A 27,796-nucleotide genomic window follows, 5' to 3' on the forward strand; every position below is an offset into this window, starting at 1 on the left:
CAAACTGAAGCTGGAAGATCCCAGCTATAACTCCCCATGACCTCATGCCCACATTTTTAAAGTATTATGAAGACAGTGCTATCTTTACCATACATAATATACTCTGGACAGTCAAATGACAGCAAGTTGAAAACCAGAAGTAGGGTTTCCGGAAAACTCCTCTGGACCTAGTAATGTGTGAGTCCTTGCTTCTGAGTATTTTTGTTTCCAGCTGTCTGTTACCAGACATGAACTGGGTGGCTAGAGCTGCAAATACTCAACTTTGCCCTCTGATTTTATATTTGCTAATCAAATCTATTGAACAGCAGCTAGGCTTTGGATGCTCCTGAAAGTTTGCTCCTTTGCATCCAGAAACCTGCTTACTAATCCCATCGCTGATTGCAGGAATAAAATAAATATTTCTGGACATATCAATAAAGGCTCAAATTTGTTATTGGGTGTCTGAAATTCATCCCAATCATAACAATATCTTGAAAAGCTTGAAATTAATTATAATGATGACAATATCAAAGCTATCATTCTCTTTGACCAGTATATTCTTCCAAATACTTACATCCACCAGCTTTCGTATATGCTTGTTAATGACTGTAGGGTCAGGTTTTGGTACCACTCCAGATGCCCACTCCAGTGGCACTACTGGCTTGTTAGGGGTTGTTGGGGAGGTAGGCTGCTGAGAGATGGATCAGAACACAAAGATTTTCAAATCTGAATTATGATGTTGAATTTCCTGTTAAAAGCAACTCTATATGTTGGAGCTACAACCACAAACTCCTGGAGTCCCCGTGCTGTTAAAACATGCTTAGCAAAACATCAGACAAGGTTTTAAAGGATTGCTTGCCTCCACTAACAGCTTCATTTGGGCTCCCTGTGGCACCTTGCAGCTACACTGGCAGCAGCAGTGCCCAGCGAGCTCAGAAGCAAACCAAGGCAGACTTTCCTCACTGCCATCTCCAGAGGGTTCAACGGCAATGAGACTTGGAGGAAGAGGGAAGGAAGGAGGGTCTCGGGACACAGCAGGCATCAGAAATAGGTAACTCCAGAAACCTGCTTTTCTCCTTCCCAGTAAAGCCCCTGAGGAACTCTCCACCACAGTGCACCCTTGCCCCAACTCTCTGACGGAGGGACCGTGCCCAGGAGCCACAAGAGGGACTGCAGCAGCCTGAATAAGTTAACACTCCTGCTCTGTGCAGCACCAACAATAGAGTAGGATGCAGAAGTGGGGGCAGAATTGTGCTCAGCAATCCCACCAGTTTCCAGCTGAGATGGGCCAAGATGCACAGCTTAATTCATTTAGGCAGCCTGAGCAGAAAGGGGTTAACCTTTGACTTGCTCTGCAGACAACACCAGCCAGGCTATTTTATTTTGAAAACAGCTTGGTCTTGATGAAATGGTAGCTGACAGCTCACTTGATGCACAGAGCACGCAGCCCGACTCCTTCCACGCCACTACAGTGCTTTGGGAGAAGCTCTGGCACGCAGCTCAGCTTGTTCAAGTAGAAAATACAGGACAAACCTGAACACAGTTTCAGGTAAGGCTTCAAAAATCAGCAGTTAGCATGAAAAAAGCTGCAAGGCATACTGGCCTTCTCCTGTATCTGCCACTGGACGTCTAGCAGGTGAAGCAGTGTGAAGCAGAAAAAAATTCAGCATGGTTTTGATCAGAAAGGAGATGGCCCACAACCTCGGAAGGCCCCTGTATTAGCTGATGAGCAAGAAACCTGGGTCTCATCCGTCTCCCTTTAAATTGGTGTGAGTTGAGAGGGACATAATTAAGCCATGGAAAGATGTTATAGTTATTATTGTGTATAACAAAGGTGTTGTAGACTTTGCCATTGAGATGAAAAATGGTCACAAGATCACACTCTACTGTGTTTGGCACGAAAAAAAAAAAAGAAGGCTATGTCAGTGGGTTGCTTTATTAATTTGGCTTTTTCTTATTCAATTGTCAGAACAGCTTTCGTCAGTTCCTCAAGGGCTCTTGACTCATCATACACATCCGCACAAGTAAGTTTGGGAAGAAAAAAATCCCTATATCCATAGAATTCAATTTCAACAAGAAATACAGTGAACCTGGACATCCAGCTCTATATGCCAAAAGCACTTACAGAGTGTTTTAATCCTAAAATTAATGTCACCACACAGTGATAGATCAACATGCTGGCAAGTGGTTGTGCTCTAAAAATATGCAGAAATGTAGCAACCTTTTAAAGATGACATATCGTGATAACATGTAACATGCCAGTATTGTGATATTCTTACAGCTATGGTCAGAGAAGAAATTCGAAATGTGCCTTCTCTTAAAAAAATCTTAGACTGAAGGGACTCAAAGCATCAGTATCAAAGTGTCAGAGTGGTGCTAGACTACCAAGTCCTCACAGAGGGCTTTTAACTCCTGCTGGTCTGAGTGCAAAATGGCAGAAAGAGACAGGATCCACTGAAGCCTTCCTCTTTCTTCTGGGCTATTTCATTTGAAGCCTTATTCAATTTTTATGTTTTTTTGAGAAGTTGCAATGAAAACTTCATGTTAGTTCCCACTAGCCAAAGGGAAATGTTGGTTCCTTCTATTTCACTCATAGACTTCTATGAACAGTCATAATTATATTTATGTATTTGAAATGCTTGCTATGAGGAAAGGTACTAACCAGTGTCCAGAGACTACCTAGCTGAATTTACTGAACATTCAGAAACACTGTATCTCGTCACACTGTTTGTGATTCAGCCTGTATCTCCTGACTGTTTCGCTAGCACAGGGGTAATGGTATTGTAGACTGAAAAAGCATTTTCAGATGGATGCAAACATCTGCGTATTTCGGTGTTGAAATAAATTCTACTCAAAAGCAAAAAAAATATGTGTGTCTTCAGCGGCATCACTGCACCAGGCAAACTTGTCATCTAGCCAATAGCTGTACTTGCAAAAACTCCCAACAAGAAGATAACTAATGCTCAGGGAAAACCCAGTGTGACAAGGAGATGCTCTACTACAACTGGTGGTCAGTCTTCAGTATTTTTTAGGCTACTACATTGACTGAAGAGTCTCCTCCCAGTTTTAGCAGAATGAAAGTCTTGCTCAAGTCCCTGTTGACAGCAGGCTCGTATGCTAGCAGATCAGCTCCACTTTTGCCTCGAAAACGACTGCAGCAGCCTGAGGCACTTCCTCCACAGTGCACCTGCATGGGAGTTGTACCCATACAACAATAAATCAAGGAGCAGTTGGAATGATATAACTACGCTATCATGTTGCCTTTGACAAATTTTTCCATATACAAAAGCTCTACCTCTAAAAATTTTCCCCTCTAAAATATCTTGTGTGCTTTGGCACTCCATCAATGAGAAGTATGGCTCAAATGGTCTGGCTTCTGTCGATTCAGCTGTAGCTTTCTACCCATCAGGGTGCTGCAACAGCTCAATGTCACTGGTTATTCATTGATCGTTATGCAGAAGTCTCTCACAATTGCTGGGTAGTGTTAAAGTTCACAGCACTGTTTATATTGCTTTTTGTCCTTCTTAAAGCTCAGGCTGGAGATCAAAGCAGCAATGTGGTAATTTTCTTCACTTACAACAGTGAGCCATTAGTCCTTCCACAACACAAAGCTGTAACAAATCGGCTTTGCTGGCAGTAATGGGAGCAAGAGGGAGCCAGAATGACTGCGATAAATGGGACCTGTTGTTGTCAAGTCATATCTGACAAGGACGGGAGACTCTAATGAAATTACAGGTGTTCAAACTGAATTAGTGTTGACTATTCAATAGCTTCCTTACTACTGCTCATCATCCACCACTGAAAGCACACACACATAGTCCTCAAACTGGTCTCCAAGAGTGATGAACTATCTTGAAACCCAGAGAAGCCCTATGCTTGGAAATTAAGGGTTTCTGCTTCCTTGCTTGCTTTTAAGAATACTTCAGAAACATAAAAAGCACTGCAATGAATCACCTCAGACTACTGGACTCTGCTTTCACACTGCTAAGCATTTCCAGCCACCCTTAGTTTCTGCTCGTGTCAGACTTGAGAGGCCTCAGCCTGAGAGAGTCACGTGCTGGATAGGACAGGTAGTAAGGATGTTACTGCACTGATGAAATGCTCATAGGGAAGAAGACTCCCCAAACTTTGGCAACAGAAGAGAGAGTAATGTTTTAAATGAAATTCAAATATTAATTAGGAGATTCATCTGTCTCCTCAGACTTGCAAAGCATAATGAAAAATGTATCAATGCAGCATTTTTTCAGTTGCACATACTAAATAAAAAGTAATATCTATTCTGAAGTGTTTAAACATTGGTTGAAAGGCCAAGATATAGCCAATTCTATATAAGCAAACAGTATTTAAAATATTACAGCTAATGCTGTGGCTTACCTAAAACAAATCTTTGGACTCAGTGTTGTGTTATACAACTGCACCAACATCCAGAAAATGAAGTAATGGTCACATAATAATAATTGATGTAAACTTACAAAAGATATCTTCACATAAAGCAAACTATGTTTTTCATGACTTGGAGAGGTTTTGTAGAAAAATAATTAGTAATGAAGCCTGGCATGTTTCACTGTTTACTTCTCCCAATATGCACTAAAACCTATAAATAGTGACTGTGTTTACTATACAAGCATACACACTAAAAGGCTTTAAGTGAATAAGAATAATGAAACTCATTAACTGCCATTTAAAAATTTAATTAATTGCATGCAGACAAAATAAGCAATATGTGAAAATGCAGTAAAAGATGACCTACAGATCTGGAGTTCCTTGGTTCCAGCACCAGCGAGAGCTTGTAGATATCATCCTCAGTGTGATAGAGGTCCAGGGACAGCTATGTGTAAGAAAGAGAGAAAACCAGTAATATTTATTAGACTGGGTTGGTTATGACAGTCTTGTAAGCACAGATATACCTCTCACTATAGCTAAACAAAAAGTTTTGCTACTCAAAGTTCAGCATATACACCAAAGCTGCTTGCAGCTACTGGGAAAGCAGCTTTTCCCAGAGCTACCATAACCCATGCTGGTGAGCACATGCTGCTGTTCACGCCTGTACTGAGCCGAGCAGGTGCTGTACTCGAGGGCTGTCACAACCTGCATCCCAGCATGGTGAGTGAAAGGGGCTGTGTGTTGACCTTCTCCAAAGAGGAACATTGGTACCAAAGACCACCCTTAGGCAAAACACTTTCTTTCAGCAGCTCAATGGTCATGAGAGATCTCAGAGAAATAACCTGGTGAATACAAAAACTGCAGGAAAGAAGTTGTAAAGGGACTAGGTTAGAAGGACTTCAGATTGCGTTCTGGTGAAGTTTTGTTCCTTAAGAAGGGTCAGGGCACTGTAGCTCTTCTACAGAGATCAGCCCATGCAGCAAAAGCCTCTCTGGAAAGCCCTGGTCACTGACATAGGCCTGGGGAGAGGCAAGCCAGGTTTGGCACCACTGTTGATGCAGCAAATTGCTCCATGGAGAGCAATCCCAGTCACTTTAGCCCAGCTTGGCCTGTTCCCGATACCCTCTCACCAAGTAAGGTAAATTCCTTTTCAGCTTCTGTTTTTAGAGAAATGAAAGTTTTTTTCTTCCATGTACTCATTCTTTTCTGTATAGGATTTATTGAGGGAAAAGAAGGGCCTTAAATACACTTAAAGTAAAAAGAAAATGTTTAGTTTTACTTTGGCAGCTGTGGTCTTGTGCTGATGCAGGTCTGTAGTAAATTCCTCCTTGCTTGGATTGATGAAGGAAAAAAGTAATCAACACTGTGGCTAATGTTTTGCAATGAGAGGAAACAAACATTGCATGTTTCCTGTGATCATGTCCCTACCTTAATTAGCTTTGGAGTAATTGACATGATTTGAAGTTATCATCTACCTTGCAAATCCCCAGTTAAGCTAAGATTCAGTTAAAAAGGTGTTTCCCAGCAGGCAGATAGAATTGCTACTGACTAAATGACTGTGACAGAAGGTTATTTTTAGAGAACCTGAAGTGCTGAATTAGTAACAAGCAGGACCAGTGACACCGTAGTGCAGAACCACCTCTAGGAACCACCTTCTTGTAGGCATAATTTTGTACAATGAGTAAGACATGAGTTGTGCCCTTTCTCAAGACAGGTACACATCCCAGAGCGAACACATAACTTTAGAGGTGTCTGGATTTTGCATTTTTCATTTTGTCTAGCTGTAACACTACGCTGATTTTCGTACTTTGTGATTTGGTTATGGGCACCAGTGAAAGCCTGAGCATCCTGCAGGTTCCTTTACCCAGCTGACATGCTGCTGTCACAGAGGAATGTAAGGACCTGTCCTAAAGATAATGTAGATCCAGTAACTGCTGTAACCAATATCATTCATGTGCTTAGTTATTCAGTGACTGTATTCTTCGGTTCTGTGGTGGTATAAAATAAGCAGAACTCAGCTGGAGCAAATGATATTATCAGGTCAGGCTGGGACTGACAGCAGAATTGCTAGTTCAGAAGGCCTTGCCCTGTTCCCACTAAAGAGCACAGTTTTCTCAGCAGGCCAGATGAGCAGGCTGTGGATTTGGGGATGAAAATGCATTAGTATGTATTTAGCAAGTTTGTATCTCCCCTCCCTGAATTATCTGACCTTATCATCATAAGCAGCAGTTATAATTTCATGAGGCACAATATGTAAGCACAGAGTGGCTAAGGTATTATCTAGTACAGAAGTTTCAAATACTAGCAAAAAAATTACAAGCATGGTGACTGTGCAGTTACATAAGCTTTCATTTTATGTTTTATTTACAGTTTTGCTCTGACAGATAAAGTGTAATCAGAGTTTTCCTAGGACAACCTTTACAGCGGGTGGCAGTTTCCATTCTAATTTGACTTTCATTTCTGTCCTGTTTTTCCAAGCAATTTTGCAGGGGATTGAGGAGGGTGGAGGAAGGATCAGAAAGGCAGGGCTTTTTTTTTTGTAAGTGGAACTTACTGAACCGAAGTTAGGGAGGGTGACTTTCAATTTAGTTGTTTAGATATTTCTCATTCTCTTCACTAGACTGTACAAATGACTGGGACTTTCCAGTCATTTGCATACAGTCTCAGAACAGGTTAGATAAATAGCTGTCAAGACCTAAAAATAGTGGGGGAAAAAATGGTGGCACCAAATAAGTTCTAATGCAGTTGGTATAAATACACTGTAGACTAGTTGAGAGACTGAGATCCTCTTCCAATCCACAAAAAGTGATGAAACTTTGACCCACAGGCTTTTATTCATGTTGTGAAATAAAAACAATGTGGAAATACTGCACAACAGGCAAGGAAATCCCTTAAGCATCCTTACCAAATGTTAAGTTTTCTAATGATGAGTATGTCATTACAGCTATTATTCCTCTCTGGTGCACTGCCAAGCTCATGCTAGGTCCTCTTTTACTACTTCGACTTCTTAGCTCCAGGTTTCAGATGCCAGGGACTGGTACAGAACCAGGTACAGGGTCAGTGGATATGGACTGAGTGTGGCCAATAAGGCAGGAAAGGAGGAAGAACCACACAGACTAAAAGTAAGCGGGCACTAAGGTGCGAGTCCATCTTCAGGTAACAAGCTCTGCCTCACCAGCTGGTGAGTCATGGTACATTTACATCTCTTGCCCATATAACCCAGACTCATTTACACATGACCAGGTGAGGACTCGCATCACTAAAGCTCCCCCTCAGCTTTTGCAGTCTCCTATGCCAGCAGGCCTGGCATTTGTCTCACTGCCTTCCATAAAACAAACTTTTGCCTTATTTGTGGCATTTTAACTTCCATGCAAAATATTGGCTTCTTTCAGCTACTTGTTCAAAGCTAAAATTCTGTGAGCTGGAAGCTGATTTTTTATGCTGGCAAAAAGATGGGGGGTGGCGGAAAGCAGACTTCCACGTTTGTGTGCAGACATCTGAACCAAAAGAGAGCCCCAGCTTTCCAAAATGCTGATCATTCAGCAGCTAACACTGAAAACACAGAGATTTAAGTTCTCTTGTTCATTCACCCTTTAGGTCTATACACACAAGAGCATCTGAAAAATGCCCGTAAAGTCCCTTGACCAGGTTGGCTGAAGTTTACTACCAAGCTCTTGCCCCAACTTTTAAGCCAAGCTCTTACTTCATAGCTCTTAACAGTCTCCCCAAACGCCATAATTTCCAAACCACTTGAAAGGTATTAGCTGCCCCAGAGCAGATAGGGCTCCACCATGGAGGAAAAGAAAGACCAGGGCAAATTCCCACATGCCCGCTTAGTCCATGAAATACCCATTTTATCTTTTTGTGCAAGTTGTTGGACTAGCAAACCAGCACCCAGTGATTTACTTGTCAAGCAAGCACAGGCCAGGCTGTTAGCATTTGCTAAGTGTGGTGTAAAAGACAATACTGCAAGGGATGGAGGCCAGGCGAGAGATTTACACATTGCTTGTCAGGACAAAACACCCACTAAAAGCCTGCCTGGATTCAAGCGGCTTAATGGGAAAACAGCAGAAGTGAACAAATAGTTGGGTCAGCTGATTCACACGCAGATGAAAAGCACTCTACAGGTTTATATACATTTACTAGTTTTGAAAGGGAGTTTCTCTAAGTAAGTTAAAGATAACAAAAATTTTTACCATTTACATTAGAGGGAAGACCTAGCAATAAATAGAATAGTTATTTCTTTAGGTTCTGAAAACTGAGGATGATTTTGGCAGCAAGGGAGGCTAAACCTGCTAAAAGACCATTTGCACGTAGCAAGGTCAACTATTTTTAGTCAGCTCCTGTCAGCTTTGGGCTGCAATCCTAGCTTTCTTCTCCTCTTTCTCTGACCCCAGCCTATAATTTAAAGCTTTCTTATTAACAAAAAGATTGACAAAAACATTTCACCTACTATATAAGCTCATTATTACTGTTTAAGAGAACACTGTAAAAAAAGTACTGTAATGTATTCATATGTACAAATGAGGACAAAACCTACATACTGGAAGAAAAGTGAGAATACTCATAGTATTATGAGATGTACCAAAATTCAGGTCCAGGAACGTCTTGTAGAAATTTGGTTGTACCCTTTCCCAAACCTTTTTCAAAACTCCCACACTATCAAACCTACTTGACTCACAACTATACTTCCAGTGACCACTATGAAGATAGAATTACCTTCAAAAGGTTTTGGGACACCTACAGCTGTCTACCTAGGATGCCTATGGCTGTCTCCATCATTACTGAAAGGTACCACCATGGAATCATTCTAACAGGTAAAAAGCAGCACAAGTCAATTTTAACCCATGATCAGGTCTGGAATCAACACTGCAGCATGCAGCTTCATTTATTTACAATCGAATTGGCTCAGCTATAACCAAAATCAACACAGTTATATTAGGAGTTAATACATCAGAACATAGTAAACAAAAAAGTACTTGTCATGTACTCAATTACTTTTCCTGGTAAATGAAATATACTGAATGAAATATTACGTAGATATAAATAAAATCCGTATCATTTTGCTAAAAACAAACAAACAAGGAAAATATTAAAAAATTTGAAAAACAGGTAAAATACATAAACTCAGGTTGATACAATGATGGGAATGAACCTGCTAGATCTTAGAAAAATTTGAAGCTTTCTGCCCCTTTTGGAAAGCAGGCTGTCACCCAAAAGAGAGAAGAACAGCTAATGAAAATGTCAGCAGTGGTTCAGCTTCCATCTCTCACTTCACGTTGTCTAATTTCTGCCCTTTTGGGCTCAGTTTCTTATTACTCAGTTCTCTAAAACCTGAGGTTCCACTTCCCCCTACTCACAGCCAAGCTTGTAAGAAACTATGAACTTTCAGAAATGAGCAGGGAGGGAAAGAGTGGCACAAGATAAGAAAGCAACTCTCAATCCCTACTAAAACAAAACAAGGTAATAAATATCTGCCTTTATAGTCTAATTTTTTAATTAGGTGAGTGTTGCAGTGGGCTATACACAGTCCCTTCTCCTCCTTGTCCCACTAAACATGATTAGGACTTGTTCCTGGATTGCTCCACACAAAGTGCAATAGGAGAAGGTTCTCCAATTCCCCAAACTTTCCCATTCCTCATTACAGTGAAGCCACAGGTATATCCACACTGTCTTGGTTGCTTCAAACTTAGCCTCATATTTGTCATCCTCCATAGTGTAAACGCCTGCACCTGATCAGTCCCAGTGTAAATCCAACACAAAATACCACCTCTGCTTAATTTCTAGATATGCACGTTTTCGAGCATTTCAAAGTAAAGCATGAAAGGAAAAAAATCCAAAGTTCTTGCCCAATAGCCCTCCAGTTAAAGCATTTACCTAGAATGAGCTAGGTAATGAGAGTCATCTCAAGTCTGTGACCTGACTGAGGAAAATCTGGAATTTGGTTCCCACCTCCCCGGGGAGTAAATTCTGAGAAGTTCATGCTATCCAACAAAATAAACACTGGAAAAATTCTGAAATCTGCCCTAGTTACCCACAGATTTTGCTTACTTCTAAGTTTATTTTTGAAAGAATTTTATTGATTTAAGGAGAGCAAAGAGATTCTCTTTCAGTCTGGATTAGAGATCTGAAAGACAAAGTTAAATAACAAGAACAGGAAGAGCATAAAATGATTATATATTAAGAGAGTCCTTTACCTAACATGACATATTTCAGACTACTCTCAGATGAGTAGGTGGCTTTTACTTGCTTGCAACATCAACGGTTTATAACAAACAACATTCCTTTTTTCCAAGTTTCACAGGTTCAATCTTTAATTCTAAGACATTGTTTTTGCCTGTGACCTGAACAAACTGTGCTGTTGGGCCAAACACTACTGCAGTTAAGATCAGTGCTGAAATGACTAAATTTCACTAGGGGCAGGATTTGGCCTAATGGTTCAGGCTCCACGCTTCAGTATGTTTTGAAATAAGTGTAGTGTTTATTAAAATTACAGTCATTGTCTACACATCAAAAAGGGGACTGAAAATTAATTCCTTTTAGCATTGTCAGTTGCAACTTTTTAAAAAAAATGTTTTATTCAGTTTTTCTGAAATCTCACTTTCCTTTGGTTTGAAATGGGACATTCAGATCCTTATCTGTAATTTGTGTGTGCAAGTTTCAAACCTCCCCAAATGTAGCCACTGCCAAGGAGTAAGGGGAGGGAAAGGAGTAGGGGTTGCAGAGCGTCTTTAAAACTATTCAAGAGCATTTTTATTTACTGGATAGGAAGAGTGCTGTGTTGCACACAAAGCACAGGGGAGCAAGAACAGAGTGACAACCAAGTTGGAATTTCACTTGTGTGTCCATGTCAATACGTCACCCGATCTTTGCACAGGAGACGTAAGCCTCAATTCTAAGCAGTCAGAACTTAGTTTTCACTTCTCCTAAAAAAAATACAGCCCTCTTTCTGTTTTCCTTAAAATAATTAATTGAAAAAAATCCTGTTGCTGCTTCCAGCCATCACACACTACAGTAATGAAATTCTCTTTGACTTTATTCATGCTTCATGTGAACTTGTTTCTGTTTTGTATTCTCTCCCTTTTCTATTACAAAACTGGGATAAAAATGTGCACTTATCTCTATAGATATAAATACTCTTACTGACATTCAACATCTGAATAATTGAAGTGAATTGAAACATGGTCAATACTTACAGTTAGAAGGTTAATTAAATCCATATTAGGCTCTAAATGATGAGAGGCAGTTTGCAGGGAAACCAATTCACTCAAGGTGATGGAAAGCTGCTGCATTTTCACTATGTTAACTTTGTTCTCATCTACCCAGTCAGGAAAAATGACATGGACAGCAATCAAGTCTTTCAAATGAACTCCTAAAATCGGAATTTTGAAGCCAACACAGTCAGCAAAAGCTTTGCGGTAGTTGCAGTAGTTTCCATTGGAAGAGACCAGCTCTGTCATTTCGTTCCAGTCCTACAAATAGCCAGAGAAGCAAGCCTCTGTGAAAGCGTTCATAGCATTTCCTTAATCTGTTTTAAATGAGCACAACTCATGTCAGGGTGTTGACAGTGTTAATTTCCTCTCTGGCACAGGCAATCAAGCAGAGGATCTCCATGAGCTGATCCTTCTCCACCAAAAGGAACGCAACCAAAGTGCCTTTTAGGATGCCCTGCCATGATCCAAGTAGTGTGCTGGTGAGACACCTGCACTGCAGAACCCATCAGACCTCATAAGAGATGATTAGATCTTCATAAGAGGTGATGTTCTGCTCAATACATCTATATTGTGGAGCCCACCATACCTTTGTGACTTCTGAAGACAGATGAGAATGAGTTTCTTTCAGGCGAGAAATAGAACTGTGGCTTAGGCCTCCCACAACTGCCATCAGTGTGTTGAAGTTCTGGAGGTGAAGGAGCTTCTGCAGGAGAGATTGATCGTGCATAATTAAAAACCAAGGAAATACATGTGGCAGCAATCCAGTGTCACACATGACAAGTGAAAGGAGACAACCTATCACTGCTAAAGCAGAAATCACTAAACCAGGGGACATAACAGAATAGTTCAGCATTTCTTTTTTTAATTAGCTTAGTTCCACAAGAAACACACAATAGTGACAGTTGTCAGCCAGAATACAACAAAGAAAAATTATTTTATAGTTATGTCTGCTAGTTAAAAAATGCAGACATACTACACCTGAACAAATAACCTGCAGTGGTGTTGAACAGGCTGTTCACTGAGGAAACAGCACAAAGAGCATCCAGTTCATTTGTTTACTGCAACCTCTATTTGTATTATTGCTTTACACCGAAGGAAAAAGACTCATATGCAAGACTTACCTGTGCAACATTGATAAACTTTGTGATTACTTCTGCCCTTTGCTGAGGTGTTGGTTTGCTGAGAACCATGAGCTGGACCCATTTGGAGATACCATTAAATAAAGCAATAGATCTCTCCAAAGTAGGATTGTTCTCCAAGCACCCATGGATCACATAGCTTTGGTAGTCTGTGAACTAACAGAAGAAAGGCATTTTCAGTAAAATGGTGGACAACTTAAGAATCAAATTGAAACTTTGATAATTTTTTTCCTTTTAAAGCTCCTCTTGTTTAGAAAGTGACCAAGTCTCAGGGTCAGCAGACCCTGCTGCACATCAGTTCTTTCTTAAAATTTTGTTGTTGTTGGGGTTTTTTATTACTTAAATGTCAACATAAAACTTCAGTGTTTGTGTGTTAGATAATACAGCAGCATGCATGATGAGCATGGTTACGACTTCCAGGGAGTTATCTTTCCCATAATTTACTCATCACTTACAACATTTAATTCTGTGTAGTTTTAGTTGACATCCTCATGGCATGATAGTTTATAGGAATTATCTAGTGCTACAAGCAAGAAGCATGTAAATAAGAGCTTTCATCCCACTCCAATATCCTGACCAACTGCATTGTTGGTGTAAAGAGAGAAATCTTGGCCCCACTGAAATCAATAGGAGCTCTGTCACTCTTCACAGGAGCTTAAACTGCATCCCAAGAAGCTAACTATGAACCCATTTTCTTCCTCCTATGTCAAAAAAATTCTGTAGCACAAGGACCTACTTCTGCTAAATCTTGCTTCTTTTGATGTTATTGTTCAGTCCTTGTATGTTCATGGACATAGTTCTACATGGGAGAGCTACTGCCCCCAAGAATTAGATTTTCCTAAATGTTTGGAAAACATTTTTGAGCTGTCCCTTTAAGATGGATTTTCAGAAGCTTATGACATAACTTTAGCTTGTGCAGGGAGTTGATAGCAACGCCAGCCAACATGGGTTTCTTGGTCTTAGCTGATCAAAAATTGCCTGCTAGAAGGCCATATGATGGCATATGCTCTTACACAGCAGATGCTCATTTCAGAGGTGCAGATAAATAGTATCTCAGTGTTCAGACACTTTTAAATATTTTCTGTTGTGATTAACGCTGACTTTCCTTCTCCTCCACTTTTTTTTTTAATAGGTAAAACCAAAGACAGGATTCAAACTAATCATCTTTTACAATTACATAGCTTTGAGATAACACTTTTTTCTACCTTGCAAAAATAAGTGGGACTCTTACATTTCTGAACAGTTTATAGCAAATCACCTGGTCTCATTGACATCTCCAAATAAATGCTACTTGTTTCTCTGTAGCACTTCTCAATTGTTCTTTAAATTAGATTAGTGATCCTGGGTTCCTTTCTCAATCTCTATGTTTTGAGGTGTGCCCTTCACTTTATTTCATGGAAATGTACCATTCTTACAACTTTTTGGTTACCATTCTCATATAAACAAACAACACATCTTTCAAACCTCTTCATTGCATTACAGGATAGTATAAGATTAATTAAGTCTAACTGGCTGCAGAGAAACATCTGAGATATAGCAAGATTCAAGCCAACGAATTAACAGACAAATTAGAAACAGCAAGGAAAAAAAAATTCATTGCAGGTCTGAGTTTTTTTTTCTGGAATTCACAAAGGCATTAAAATATATCTTAAGTCTACTTACAAATACATCCCTTTTTTCTTGTGCCTCCCTCCCTCTTTGAGGTTAGCATTGCACAGATCACGGTAGGGTGTTTTCCCATGATTTGAAGTCTAGAGTAATTAACCTTTGAACGTTATTAAATGACGTCAAAAGTGATTCTATTTAGACTGGTCTCAGCTCCTCATTGATCTCTCTTTCCTTCCCCTCTTGAAACAAACAAAAAACTTCATATATTTTTCTTAGTTTTGGAGTTTGATTTCTTTCATGCTCCTAAACAATTTTTAAAAAGTCTCATTTTTTTGCTTCAGAGAATTTGTCATCTTGAGAACTTACTGCTTCCATTTGCCACCAGATACAGTGGCATCATGTGACCTTTTCATATGGATATTTGCCAGCGAAATCAGCTTTTTTTTTTTGGCATTCGGGTTACTCATTTGTTTTGCTTTAGCTTCTACTTTCATTTTCATCCATTTTTGCTTCTTGTTCATGTACAATCCTGTGTGAAAAGAAGCAATTGTATCTAAATTTTCCTCAGTGCTAATATGCGAGAAGGAGGAAAGAGAAGTTGTGCCGTCTCTGCTCTTGGAGGTTTTCAAGACCCAGCTGGCTAAGTCCCTGTGGAACATGATCTATCTTGGAGCTGAACCTGCTTTGGGCAGGGGGTTGGCCTAGAGGCCTCCTGAGATCCCTTCCAACCTGAATTATCTTCTGATCCTGAGTTGGCAAATGAAAGGACAGTTTCTGAAGAGGTAGTTGGGAGTGAACAGAGACTACAGAAGGACTATATCTTTTTCAGTTTCTTCAAAAATTGTTCATTGCAAAGACTCTGATGTTTCCTGAAAAGTAATTAACTATTTTCCTCAGAGGAAAAAAAAAAAACCTGGAGATTTTGAACAATAATATTAGTTTAATCAGTTGTTGCAACACATGGCTGCAGTAGCTTTTAGCAGTAATTTTTGCCCAGAATTTCTCCACAGAATTAACTTCTGTGACTAAAAGCATCAATCATGAAAAAGATCAAGGAAGTGCTGGTGCAGCCATGGCTATGTACATCATGTGAAGGGTTATAAAGATTTACTACACTGAAATGTGGAGGGAAAAAAGTCATAAATGTTAAACCATATGAATGCTCTTTAAGGACAGGCTCTTAATTGCAAGTGACAAAGTTGTAGACTTCTTACAGAAATTCTCCTAAAAGATTTATGCTCCAGAAAAGTGAGATGTTCAGCTAGCTCAATGGGCTCCAGATGGTCAAACAGCAGGCAGGCTTTTCCCTTCTTGGAAATCCTCTTCCTCTGTGTAACTCTTCTCATCCAGTCATAGGAAGGACTGCAACAGAAAAAGGTACAATACTAATTTCTGTTTGGGTACATGCAAGGGTAGCCCAAGGTTTGCACACAGTTTTGTACCAAGAGACAGATTATAAGTTTTCTGATCTGTGACATCCAGCACATAAACACTCAGAGTAAGACCCACTCAGGTGCATAACAGAAGAGTTTTGGAGGTGCTACTGCAAATGATAAATAATAGCAGGTTTCTATCCAAACAAAAGGACAACGTACTGTTCTCTGTGATAGAAGAAGCCATACTTAAAAAATGCCTTGGGAATACAAGAAGAACAGGTCACACCAAATTCTGATACAGAATTAAAAAATATTTGAATAACATCAAGGGTTAATTTTTACTCTGCAAGACCACATTTCCATGAAATAATGGGACAGCAGAAACAGTGAAACAGCTAACAAAACAGTAAGACAAGGGTGGACAAAAAGACAAATCATCTGCTTGCAAGCAATGGAATAATTCCTACCCATATACCGTAAAAGCACTTCAGAGAGCAGAAAGAGTTGCTAACAATATTTTAAAATGAAGATTTAAGAGTCAATATTCATATGATTTCACTGGTACTGTTCTTGCAGGAAGTCTTGCAACCTTCACTGAGATTAGTAGTGCTGTCCTTCCAGGTTACTATGACATTTTTAAATAAGGAAAAGTCACTATGCATGTGCCATATTTTAGAAGAAAATCTACAATATCAGGTGAGATACAAGAGCCTCTCTGGTGATGTTTAAAAGGTAACTTTCGTTTCAGCATGTCAAGGAAATAGTAGTGTAATCATTTTGATGGAATAAAACTACAAACATGAATGCTAAAGATTATCCAGTTAAATCATAGAAAAGAAGTACACAGAAAGCCAGTAGATAAAATTAACAGGTTACTGATGAAAGAACAAAAAATCTTCCATGAGGAAATGCAAAATTTACACAACATACCAGTCACTGCATTGCTTGTCATGCTGTATGAAAAATCATAGGAAAAAAGTAATATTAATCACTTAATTGGCACTAGCTTTGTCAGGAAAATTATTTCTTTTCTGTTTATATTAAAAACTTACATAGAGCTAAGAATCTTCTCTTCACTGTGACGCTACAACTAGAATTTCAAATTCTTAGTAACTTCAAATTTAGAAGCCAATATAATCTTTTTGTAACTGCTTTTTTGCTCTCTGAAGATCAAGATGGCCCTTAATATTTTTATATTTTGCACAGAACTAGAATTCTGCTGTTACAGAGACAGAGAGAAAGATGTTGAAGCTCGTAACATCCTTACATGCTGGAGATATCGATGAGATGCATGTGATCCTCATATCCAAGCTGCATGGCTACTTCTCGAAACTCTTCAGTCAAACGAATCAGCCCAAGATCCAAGTTAAACTCTGCAGGAAATTCTAAAATCCAGTATCTGAAATCCACAGACAGTGGTTCAGAGATGATCAGGGATTCATGTGTAACATTCAGTGGCTGCATATATATACTCACATTTTATTCAATAGGACTTATAAATATTTCAGACCCAATGGCTTTTGGGCAGAGATGGTGGACTAACCGAACTTGTTGCTGCTGTGATTGTCTGCGACACTGAAGTGGCAAAAACCACTTTATCATGTAATTTCCTTTGGTTAACTCACCACAGCACAACACAGCAGCATTCTATTGAAATGTGAAATTAAAGTGATGCCTCAGGTGACATACACAAACAGCACACACATGTGTCCTGACTCAGGCTGCCAGGACACCCAAAAGACACTTGCACTTATCCCTTTCCTAAGTGAGACACTTTATCTGCTCAGAAAAGATTTTTCAGTGAAAATGAAAATCTTAATTTGAATGGCAGTTCTACCACGCTAACCATGTAAATGAGATGTCTCCTCTGTTATTTAAAGGGGTATGGAAAAGGCTTTATAAGTCCTGCTTTCAATACCTCCCTCCCTTTCTTCACAGTGATACAACTTAGACCAGAGGAAGAAAGATAAAGTGTTTGTCTGAGGGAAGTGGGTTATATCATGTTAGCTTAAAAATTGATGCTTTTTCTTTTACAGAGAGATGTTCCTACACAAGCACAGCCCAATACATGAAAGCTTTCCCAAGAAACAAGGTAAGAGACAGGTGTTGCAAGGATCAGACATACTTGACCTGTAATAGCTTTGGCATCACTAACACATTGCTGTCATGATAAACTATGTAAGGATTGTATGAACTGAAGCTGACAGCCCAGAGACAATCTTCCTCTCCCACACTAGATTACATCTTGAAGCAAAATGTGTGTCTCCTCTGTGTGGCACCGAATTAGTCTCCCTCTAAGAGATGTCACACTCAAATACCAGGTAAATCATAGCACAAGTTTTCAATCAGCATTTTAGCTCAATGCATTTAAATGTCTTAAATGCTGGATGGCTCAACTTAAACGATTGTTTTCAAAGCACAGAAATTCCACTATGGACTGGAGATCAAGTAAAAAAAAACACAACAAAAAACAAACCCCCAAACTTTATACTTCCATGGTTTAGTTTTAATATTTACAAAAAGAAGTTACATTGATAGTATTCCCAGAAGCATAAAACCAAAACTCTAGAGGACCAGAAGCATGCTTACCTCATGAAATAGCAGATTTTTAATCTGAATTCATTGCAGTTCTCCCCATTGGCATCTCTATACGTATGCTAGTTAAAGAAAGCTTTGTGTGCCCGGATTCAGTAATATTGTTTTTATCTACAGAATACTCTGACACTGCACCAGCTGCATAAAAACCAGTATCAAACTTTTCTTCTAGAGGTAACCACAGTATGCTCTGATATTTCATTGACTTTCACAGCATCTTAGGGGACAAAGACCAATACCTGGCTGCCAATTTGTTTTTTGCACTAGCAAAAATGCCTCTATTACACCATTCTGAATATTCTGCTGAACAGTTTCTTGCCAGCTTTGGCTAACCAAACATGATAATACTTATGATTACTGAATTCTTTAAGAGGTATAAATGACATGTAGGTGCTTAGCTACCACTGAAAGTTCATAGTAGTCAAAGGCTAGCCTGCCGTGATACATTTGAAAAGTTACCTTGGCCACATACTTCCACTTATTCAAAGTTAATGCAAAGTATGCCCCAGTATGTTTGTACATATGGAAAAAATTCCACAAGCAGTAGCATAAAGAAGCTCACAGAATTCCATCTTTTAGGTTGAAAAAAAATTCACCTCTAAACCTTGGTTGTCACTAATTAATTGACACATTTTTACATGCAGTTACAGAAACAATCTGCTTTTGATATTGTAATGTCAATTTGCAAGACATTGTGAAAGGATATGTGGACAGAAGCTTGCCAGCCAGCTCTGTGGAAGGCAGATACCACCGGTGCATTAAAAGAAAGGTTCTTGGCAAATGGCTGGAGCACCGATTTCCTTTGTCATCTGCAAAAGAGAAACAATGAGTTAACCACACTATTAATGAACAGAGAGGAGCTTTTATTCTTCAAGCTGAGTCACATAGAAAGGATCAAAAGTGGAAATATTGGCTCATTATCTACCAAATAGGTAGGAAACAAAACCAAAGCACAAAACCCGCTCCTTTAGCAACAATATTGCTAGATTGCAGTGCTAGCTATTTAAAGGCAAAAAAACCCAAACCAGTGTAGATAACGGGCCATAGCTAAAAAAATGGGGCATGGACAGCACTATGCTAAACATTATACAAAAATACTGCCAGTAATCCAAAGAACAAATCCAAAATTAGTCCACCAAAAGACTGGGAGATGATTTATGTACAACCATTGCCAATATTTGTTTTATTGCAGCTTTATGTTAACAATTGGATTGTTAAAAAAAAGGTATCTGCCTCAAGGAATTCAATGTCAAAGCAACACCTCACATCTGTGCCCAGGGTTCCATCTCCAGCTGCCTTACTGACCCGTTTGCAATGTAGCTGCTGAGACTGCAGAAAGAGTTATTCCATGGCAGGCTGGCTGCCCATCAGTCTTCCTCAACATCTGCAATCTTAGATTATTCTCTATCTGTCACTCTTTTAAAAGACAGTAGACGATATGCATGTATGAAATGGGAATGACACATGGACTACACTTGTCAAGAGAGTGTGTATACAAGGAAGAGAGGCATGATTTCCAACAGACAACAAGTATATGAGCTCTGCTAATACTTTCATTAGGTCTTAGAACAACAGGTTTGATGGTGGTCTACAGAAATGGATATATGGGGATTCACTACAGTCAGTAGCAAGATCCGTCCGTCCCTCAATTATTTAATACTCTCTCACCTTTAGATACTTTTTTCTCTCCACAAGGGAAAAAAAATTAATACCTCATTCCAATCAAAAGCTGTCCTGCATTTCAAGAGAATCAAAATGTAGCTTTGTGAATTAAGGCCCCATTTCAAATCATTTAAGCCTACCCATGAACTCATCTGACTGCAATGTGACACATCATGATTAATGGTGTTATGGATCAAAGTCTATTTCATCACTTCTTTCCCTCAGACCTGGTACATCACATTTTAATAAAAGTAAAAAGATTACATGAGCCTTAAGTCATATTCTTGCCAATTATTGCATGATGATTTGGAAAACCTTTCCAAAAAATGACTGGTCAGAAATGCAGCTGTGTAACCACTCAAGACAAAGATCAATGCCAGAAATAACTCCTTGAGTAATTCAACTAAACACTTCTCTTGGTGAAGGCCAGCATTTTAAAAACCGCTATACCCACCATTTTGCATTATCTATATTAATAAAATTTAATACAGTATGCATGTGATTAAAATTCTGGCCTGTGTGATTCTGGGCCAAAATGAAACATGGAAAATTTTACAGAGCAGAAATGTTGTTTGCCAAGGGAAAAGACTGGCTAAATCAGAGAACAGCAGGGGTTATATTATAAGATGAATTTCAAGAACAGTAAAGTAAAATATTGAAAAAGCATACCAAACATTTCAATACAAGTGTTCAAAAGCTCATCTAATGTTGCAGCCTTCCCAAGTGTGTTTGACCCCATTGTCCTTTAAGCGTTGTCAAAAAATAAGAGACATTTTCACCATGTAGAAGGATGTTTCTTCAGTTGCTCAGTTTTTCACTTTATTGTTGGTTGCATTCTTAGCTGGACTTCAAGGAAAAATCTGAAGAAAGTAAAAGAAATCATAATCATTTGACTATTTGGAAGACTTACCAGGATGCAATGTTTACAGTTCAACTCATCTTTTCTATAAACTGTTTTTTCACCACACAATAAAGAGAATGTGAAAGACTGCTGTAAGCTTTCCCTACATTCCAGCTTGTGTCTTTAAGTGTTGTCTAATTGTTTGTCCACCAGCACAAAATAAATCTACAGCTAGGGTCATAAAACAGAAACCAGATGGTAAATGAGGATATGCATGTACAATGACGCACATTTTGTTCAGGTCATTTTATTTACACTTGATAAGTCACTTTTTGTTAATAACCCTGCTTTTATGTTTTTAAGCATAACCATTTTTTTCCCTAAGCTTACCAGTTCATAGTAATGCTAATGGTCTTAATTGGCACAGACCACATAAAATGTTTAATTAAGTTCATAGCAAACATTAAACTAGGAGGCAGTTTTTCAGAGAACCTTAAGATCAGTCCCTACAGCTTTGTTAAATAAATCTTCTCACAGTAGCTGAACACTCACAGAAAGCTGAACACATACAGAAACTTCTAAATTGTACCATACATCTACTATCCATTCAATTATCAAACATCCATTTACCTGAAGATGCACAAAACACCCTGTTACAAGCTTTCAGAAATAATTTTACAGGTTATATTTAAAGAACAGAAGAAATCAGTATTTTATTGTCTATCTATGACTAAGCCCCACTACTGCCTGACCATAACAAGTGTTTGAAATGTGACAAACAATAACAAAGTACATCCAGCAACTTTTCTAGGAAAAAAGCCAGGAGTAGAGCTACAACAATCCTTGAAGCAAAACAACGCAGGAATTTGGGAAATTTCTTTTCAGAAGTTGTTGCATGTAACATAACCTTTTAATGTTGGTCATGCAAAGCGCTGATGAACTATATGCCTGCTTTAATTCACCCACAAATACCGTGTTTTTCAAACCTACCACATCACAGACCTTGTACTGCACACTCAGTCCTGGTGGGACTGGCATCCTTCACCCTTTTTAGTAACCCACCCTGCCCCGCTCCCAAATGCCACTGTTACAATGAGCACCAGAGTGCTCTGAGCCAGGTCCCTGTGAGCTTGCAGCCCTTCAGACATCACCGTGGGCCAGCCACCCAAGGGACACCAAGCAGTGGCAGCTTTGCTGGCGCTACCTCAGCCATGGCGCAGGCAGGTATGCTCCTTTCTCAGCGAAATGCAAGGCCAATGTATCCTGACGCAACTCCCACTTCCTAGAAAGAGAAGAAAATGCTGTTTGTGCAGGCTAGGTCTGCACTACTGAACTGACCATGCCCACACTGGCTCCCAGGTGCAAAGGCCAGCTAGCAGAGGTTGGCCTGTTATCTACATCAGTGAAGTCTCTCAACCTCCCAAACAGAGTTGGCATGTGGAAGCTGCTCATTGCTGGCCTATGCTAACTCCCACCTGCACCTCAGATCCACTTAGGAGACCACTGACTGGTTAGGGACCTTCTAGCAGCAAGGCGCATTGCATCCCAGCACCTGGAAAAGTGTCCCGCACTGGATAATTCTCTATAGACCTGGCTTCAGAGTCCTGTGGTCCCCAGGCTGCTCTAAGCATACAGCAGTGTTTTGCTTGGAAGACCTTCAAAATGCACGGTTCAGCCAGAGATACTATTACTTTTAGATGGGTGCCTACAGCCAGGTTCTTTCCAGTCCCAGCCAACAAAGGATTTAGACATGACACACTTTTCCCTGAAGCTGAGAGAAGCCTGCAGGAAATAAGCACAGATCACTGAGTTTCTATATGTCAGTGCAGACACAATGCTGCAGCAGCCCAGGTCAGCCAACAGGAAACATGAGCAGAGAGATACAAGTGTGAGTCCTGCTCTGCCAGTGCCTTCCTCCTAGCTGGAAGAAAGCACTTTCCTCTGAGTTTGGTAGTGTAGAACCCCCTCTTGAAGGCACACACATCTGTTTTTCCAGGAGTCGAGCAGAGCTCCTATTTGCAACGAACTGGGGGAAAACTAGTACTTTCACACAACAGTAAGCAGTCAGAGCACTCACCTAAGAAAAAGGGGAAGGTGGGTACACAGTGGTCCGTGGCTTTGAACCCACGCTTGGCATTGTAGCAGAAGGCGTCCTAACAGTTAGGTCTGGGTCTAGGCTGGGTAGCCTCAACCCTTCCTGCTACAGCTGTGTCATCGCACAAAACCCGAAGCTGTCTGAAGTGGACCAGAGAGGTAACGTGGCTCTCTGACCTGCTGGTCAGGCCACACATGAGCCAGGGTCACCCCAGGTTCAGTCTTTCTTCCCAAGACTGTTTATGTATTTAAAGGAAAAAACCCCAAAAGTAGAGCATTTGCTTGATTTACTTGCTTTGAGAATTAGCCAGCAGCTGAGCAGTGTTTTTCAAGATCATGACTTTGTACTTTGGCACCTAACTTTTGCTAGAATCCCACTTTGGGCATGTTTGTCCTTTTTGACTACCCCAAAGTCCTTCCCTAAGTGCTTAAATTACTGGCTTGGTTTTTTACAGAGCCAGCTATCTAGTTCTTCCAACTTCATCTGACTTAGTATTTTTTTCAAGAGGAGAAAAATAAAATAAATTTTACACTGGCTATTTAAAAATATTTTTTAGTCAGCTCTTTAAAATATAGAATTGAGAAAAGCTATTGCATTTTCTGCCTATCCTTTGAAAACTGCTAAGCATGAAATGTAGGAGAGGAAGAGATTTGATCCACCTTTTCAGTTTTGTTAGTGTTACCATCCTCTATAATACATAGCATAGGAGAGTATCATTCCTACCTTCTGTTGGCAACAATTAAGGCAGCCATATAGCAATCAATAAATAATTCTCCATGTAAAATTGCATGATTTTTTTTAATTACATGACACTACTTAACCTGTAGATACCTAGATCCTGATGTTAGAGTACCATCCCCCCAGACAGCCTATCTGACCACTAAATGGTTTTATTCTCATAATGCTTCTAAAAGAAGAATAAAACATTTCCACTGGAGGAAGGAGTGGCTGGCTGGGGCTAAGCCACATATCCACAGCTGACCCAAAACCTGATATCACATCTCTTGACTGCAGACTCCAACAACCACAACCATTACATCATTAAGCACTGCTGTTCTACTAGAACAATAAATGTCTTGTCTATATCATGCTACAATGGTATCCAACCACACCAACACCTCTAGGGATGGATGAGTAAAATACAACTATGAATTTTGTCTACATAAATTCAATAAATTATATTTTGATAGTCAATGGCTCAACACATTAGAAGCACAAAAAATCATACATGTAATAATACATTTATATTATATATATACGTGTATAATAATGTGTATATAAAAATGTATCATATATGTATATAATACACATATATAATACATGTAAAGAGTTTAAAACTTTGAAGGAAGTGGTTACAAAAAATTGATTGCCAAAGGTGCAGTTGGACTTCCAAATAAAGATAACCTAGAGAATCTCTGCCCCCAGGTGCTTCCTAATGTAACTCTGAGACATCTTATTGCCATCCAGCTGTTTCAGGATTCAGGAAAGCTGGATAAGAAAAACAGAGCTCACCCAATGAGATGACACAGTTAGTGAATGACTGCCTACTACACTGAAACTAAAAAAAAATATATTTTTGCCTTATAATGAAATTATAAATTCTATCGGGTTTACTGTGGTTAACAGAGGTCATTAAGGACACAGGAGGCACACAATCCTCCACAGCTATCCATTCTCATTTCTTAATCAGGTCACTTGAAATGACAGACTCCACTACGAGTGTTGCTGGGAACCTGCCACATGCTGGGAAGGGTCTTCAGGGCAATAGTCAGGAATGGGTGAAGGATGGTAGGAAAATGATCAATATAAGCCTTAGTGTTCCCTCAAAGCTTACAGCTTTGTCTAAAGCCCTTCATTTAGGTAATAGATACAACCATAATATTCCTATGAACCAAGTCATGGTATCAGGCATGTCATGCTTTATTTCATGACATTTTATCATTATGGGATGCACACTTCCTACTTAGGGGAAAAGCAGAAACATCTGCAGTGATGTGCCCAGAGGTAAGAAGTCCCTGATGGACTGAACTACAGGACACAGAGTCCCTTCCAAGTCTTGCTTTCACTCTGACAGCCACATGCACACAGTTACTTTAAGCAGATGGCTTTCCTTAGCACTCTCATGCAGTGTAATTGCATTTTGTGTTCAACATTTTGGGAGTCTTGAGATGGCGCTGTTGTGGACTGTCTTGATAGATGTATTTAAAACCAGTGTGTAAGCTGTGAGCTCCTGAGATAGATGTGGTCAGGTGTAATACATTAGATTTTAAAAGAAACTGGATACCCTGCCAGTAAACTTGTGGTCTTATGCAAAAGAATAAAATGGTGAGAACAGAGTGAGGCAGCATGCAGTCAAGTTTTCAGTGTTGGCTACCGTCGTTAGTAAAACCAAAAGACATCATTTTTACTGCTGGAGGCTACTAAGGGGAGGTCCACACCTACAAGTTACAGCAGTTTAACTAATATTAAAATGTCAAGGCAGCACAAATCCCTGTGTGTGCACTTTCACATGGATTTCAAGCAAGTTATATTGGTTACAGGTGCAAGCTAAACTAATAAGTTGGGTTTAAATAGGATTAAATTTGACATACAGAGTAATATTTATTTAGCTAAATGAAATTTAAACAGCTTTTTAGCTAAGCCAAAGTAAATGTACGTGTAGCATTTTACCCATTAATTAAAAGTGGGCTATTTTCCTTCTACTTAGGGACAATAAATAGAGTCACATGCAAACAGCTCAACTTTGACACACATGCACCTCTATGGGTCTCAGTTTATCCATAAACTTTCCAGAGGCCTGCACACAGGAGACTCATATTCTTTACAAGATTAGGACATTCTTGGCAGTTTAAGTAAGCCAGACCTGCCCTCATCTCCCCCTCTTCCAAGCCTCCACAACACAACACTTAATGCTTGCATTAAACAGCTTCCACCTGGCTGCTGGAGAAAGAGTGCTAAATGCAAGCAGCTGAACAAGGAAATAGAATCAGTAGCAGTATGCAGAAAAAGAAGCCAAGAAGAAATCGAGAGCCTCATGAGAAGGTTTAAGGGTAACTTCCCTTGCTACACCTTTATCCTGTCTTGCTTGTGTCTAGGACAAGCTCTCCAGGACAGAGTTCATCTGCTACCCTGTGGATGTAGTGGAGGCTTTCACAATGAGGCCTTTTCTTGTGATTAGTCTCCACACATATAAGTGTAATTACCATAATAAGAATCCCAGCTGGGACACATAATGGCTGCACCTTTGCCTACACAGGTGCATTCAAGACATCTGTTTGGGCTCAAGTTAACACAGGTCTTAGGTTGCCTAATGCATGGTTCTTGAAGTTTTTCCTCTCCAAGCTGTTAAATATTTCTTTTAGGTGGTCAGTACCAGTTTATTTATTACAATACTCACAACTCCATTTCTAGAAAACTCTGAACAAGTGACATACGTGGCCAGGTTTCTCCAGCATCCGACACATGCCAAAGCGGTGCTAGGCAGGAAAGGGCAGTAATGCTGGGCTGCCAGGCAGCCTAATGCCACCGCTTCTGTCCCAGTCCATGACCTCAACCATCACAAGTAGCTGGCTGCAGGGCAGCACATCTGGCTTACCGATGACGTTTGTCACGTGGAGCGAGGACACAGAACAAGGGAGACACTGTGGCACTGCTCCATGAATGCAAGATACAAGCCTTGCTGGGGGCAGGAGAGGAATGAAAATGAAATATGAGAGTCTTGGGCTCATCTGATGTGACTGTACTCATTCACCTTTGCTACACACCTTCAGAGAGCAGTTACACAACAAGTCACAGTAACTGTCTGCACCCTGTTACTTTGATTCACCCTTTTTCTGGACCAAGGCGGAACTTGAAAAGACACTAAACAGAGTGAACATCTGTGTCTGAAAAGAGGAGAGGACAGGGGGATGATTAAGTGTACACTGCTGGTGGATGGCTAAAGCCAAACATTATATTAACAACAAACACTGGACAGGGAATGTTAGTGGCTCCACAGCTCTACGGACTCCACAGAATAAAGTTTCACCTACTTCATTTCATTCACCTACCCCAAACCAGTGTAATCTCTGTAAAACTTAATTCATTGCCAATTAACATAAATATTTAATTACTGATTTGGGTATTGGGAAACAAAGAAGGCAAACATTAGAACACCTTTCCTCCTACTTTTTCAGGCTCAGCTGCAGTCCAGACACCTCTCCTCCCCCCTTGTTACTGCTGCAGGTTGCACCCAGTCCCTTTGGTGAAGCAATGAGCAGTGCAGGAGGTCAGGGTCAGTACACAGCAGTTTCTCTCTGCTGCTCCTTCCTTCTCACTCTTGTCCAATGCTCTAGCATGGGTTTTCTATGGGCCACAGTCCCTTCAGAGGTGTACTTGCTCTGGCATGGGCTTATCCACAGGCCACAGTCCCTTCAGGGAAGTACCTGCTCTGCCACAGAGCACCTCCTTGTTCTCTGACCTTGTTATTCCCTCTATTGTTCCCTCTTCCTCTCCATTCTCTTGTTCTCTCCATGTTCCTCACCCCTGTCCCCCACCCTTGGCATTTTCTGCCTTTTCTTAAATGTTTTCACAGAGGTGCCACCAACCCGGCTGATGGGCTCAGCTGTGGCCTGCGATGGTTCCCTTGCAAAGACAGGTGGAAGCAGCTGGGTCTTACACAGGGCAGCCCCTGGCCTCATCCCACAGAGGCCGTGCCCGCAGTCCCCCTGCTGCCAAAACCTTACCATTTACATCCAATATAGCCTCTAAGGGGCGAGCATTTTTCACCTTAGCACAGAAACATGCAAGTTACAAATTGTCAAAATTTATTTCATTATGCTTAATTCTGAGAGAAGAGTCCACTGAGCTAAATATTTACTTTCAGGTCACCACAGGTCACCCAATTAACATTGTTGTGGTTTTGG

The 27,796-nt window shown here is 40.1% G+C and overlaps 1 protein-coding gene across 2 annotated transcripts in view; it reads right to left on the reverse strand.

The window, feature by feature from the left end:
- RASGRP3 (RAS guanyl releasing protein 3) overlaps positions 1-27,796 on the reverse strand; it is a 65,691-nt gene that overhangs the window by 11,050 nt on the left and 26,845 nt on the right. The window contains exons 2-11 of one of the 2 annotated variants that reach the window (XM_069800470.1): positions 20,626-20,816; positions 19,001-19,103; positions 18,289-18,351; positions 16,967-17,098; positions 15,538-15,685; positions 12,698-12,871; positions 12,163-12,279; positions 11,559-11,834; positions 4,730-4,807; positions 554-670 (exon numbers count right to left, since the gene is read on the reverse strand). In XM_069800470.1, the coding sequence (XP_069656571.1) occupies positions 554-670; positions 4,730-4,807; positions 11,559-11,834; positions 12,163-12,279; positions 12,698-12,871; positions 15,538-15,685; positions 16,967-17,098; positions 18,289-18,351; positions 19,001-19,103; positions 20,626-20,695 (1,278 nt within the window). In that variant the 5' untranslated portion in view covers positions 20,696-20,816. Of the gene's footprint in view, positions 1-553; positions 671-4,729; positions 4,808-11,558; positions 11,835-12,162; positions 12,280-12,697; positions 12,872-15,537; positions 15,686-16,966; positions 17,099-18,288; positions 18,352-19,000; positions 19,104-20,625; positions 20,817-27,796 lie in introns of those variants that run through there. The other variant, XM_069800469.1, reaches the window with a different exon arrangement.

Source organism: Haliaeetus albicilla, chromosome 13 (assembly GCF_947461875.1).
Source record: "Haliaeetus albicilla chromosome 13, bHalAlb1.1, whole genome shotgun sequence".
In the NCBI taxonomy this organism is placed as follows: Eukaryota; Metazoa; Chordata; class Aves; order Accipitriformes; family Accipitridae; genus Haliaeetus; species Haliaeetus albicilla.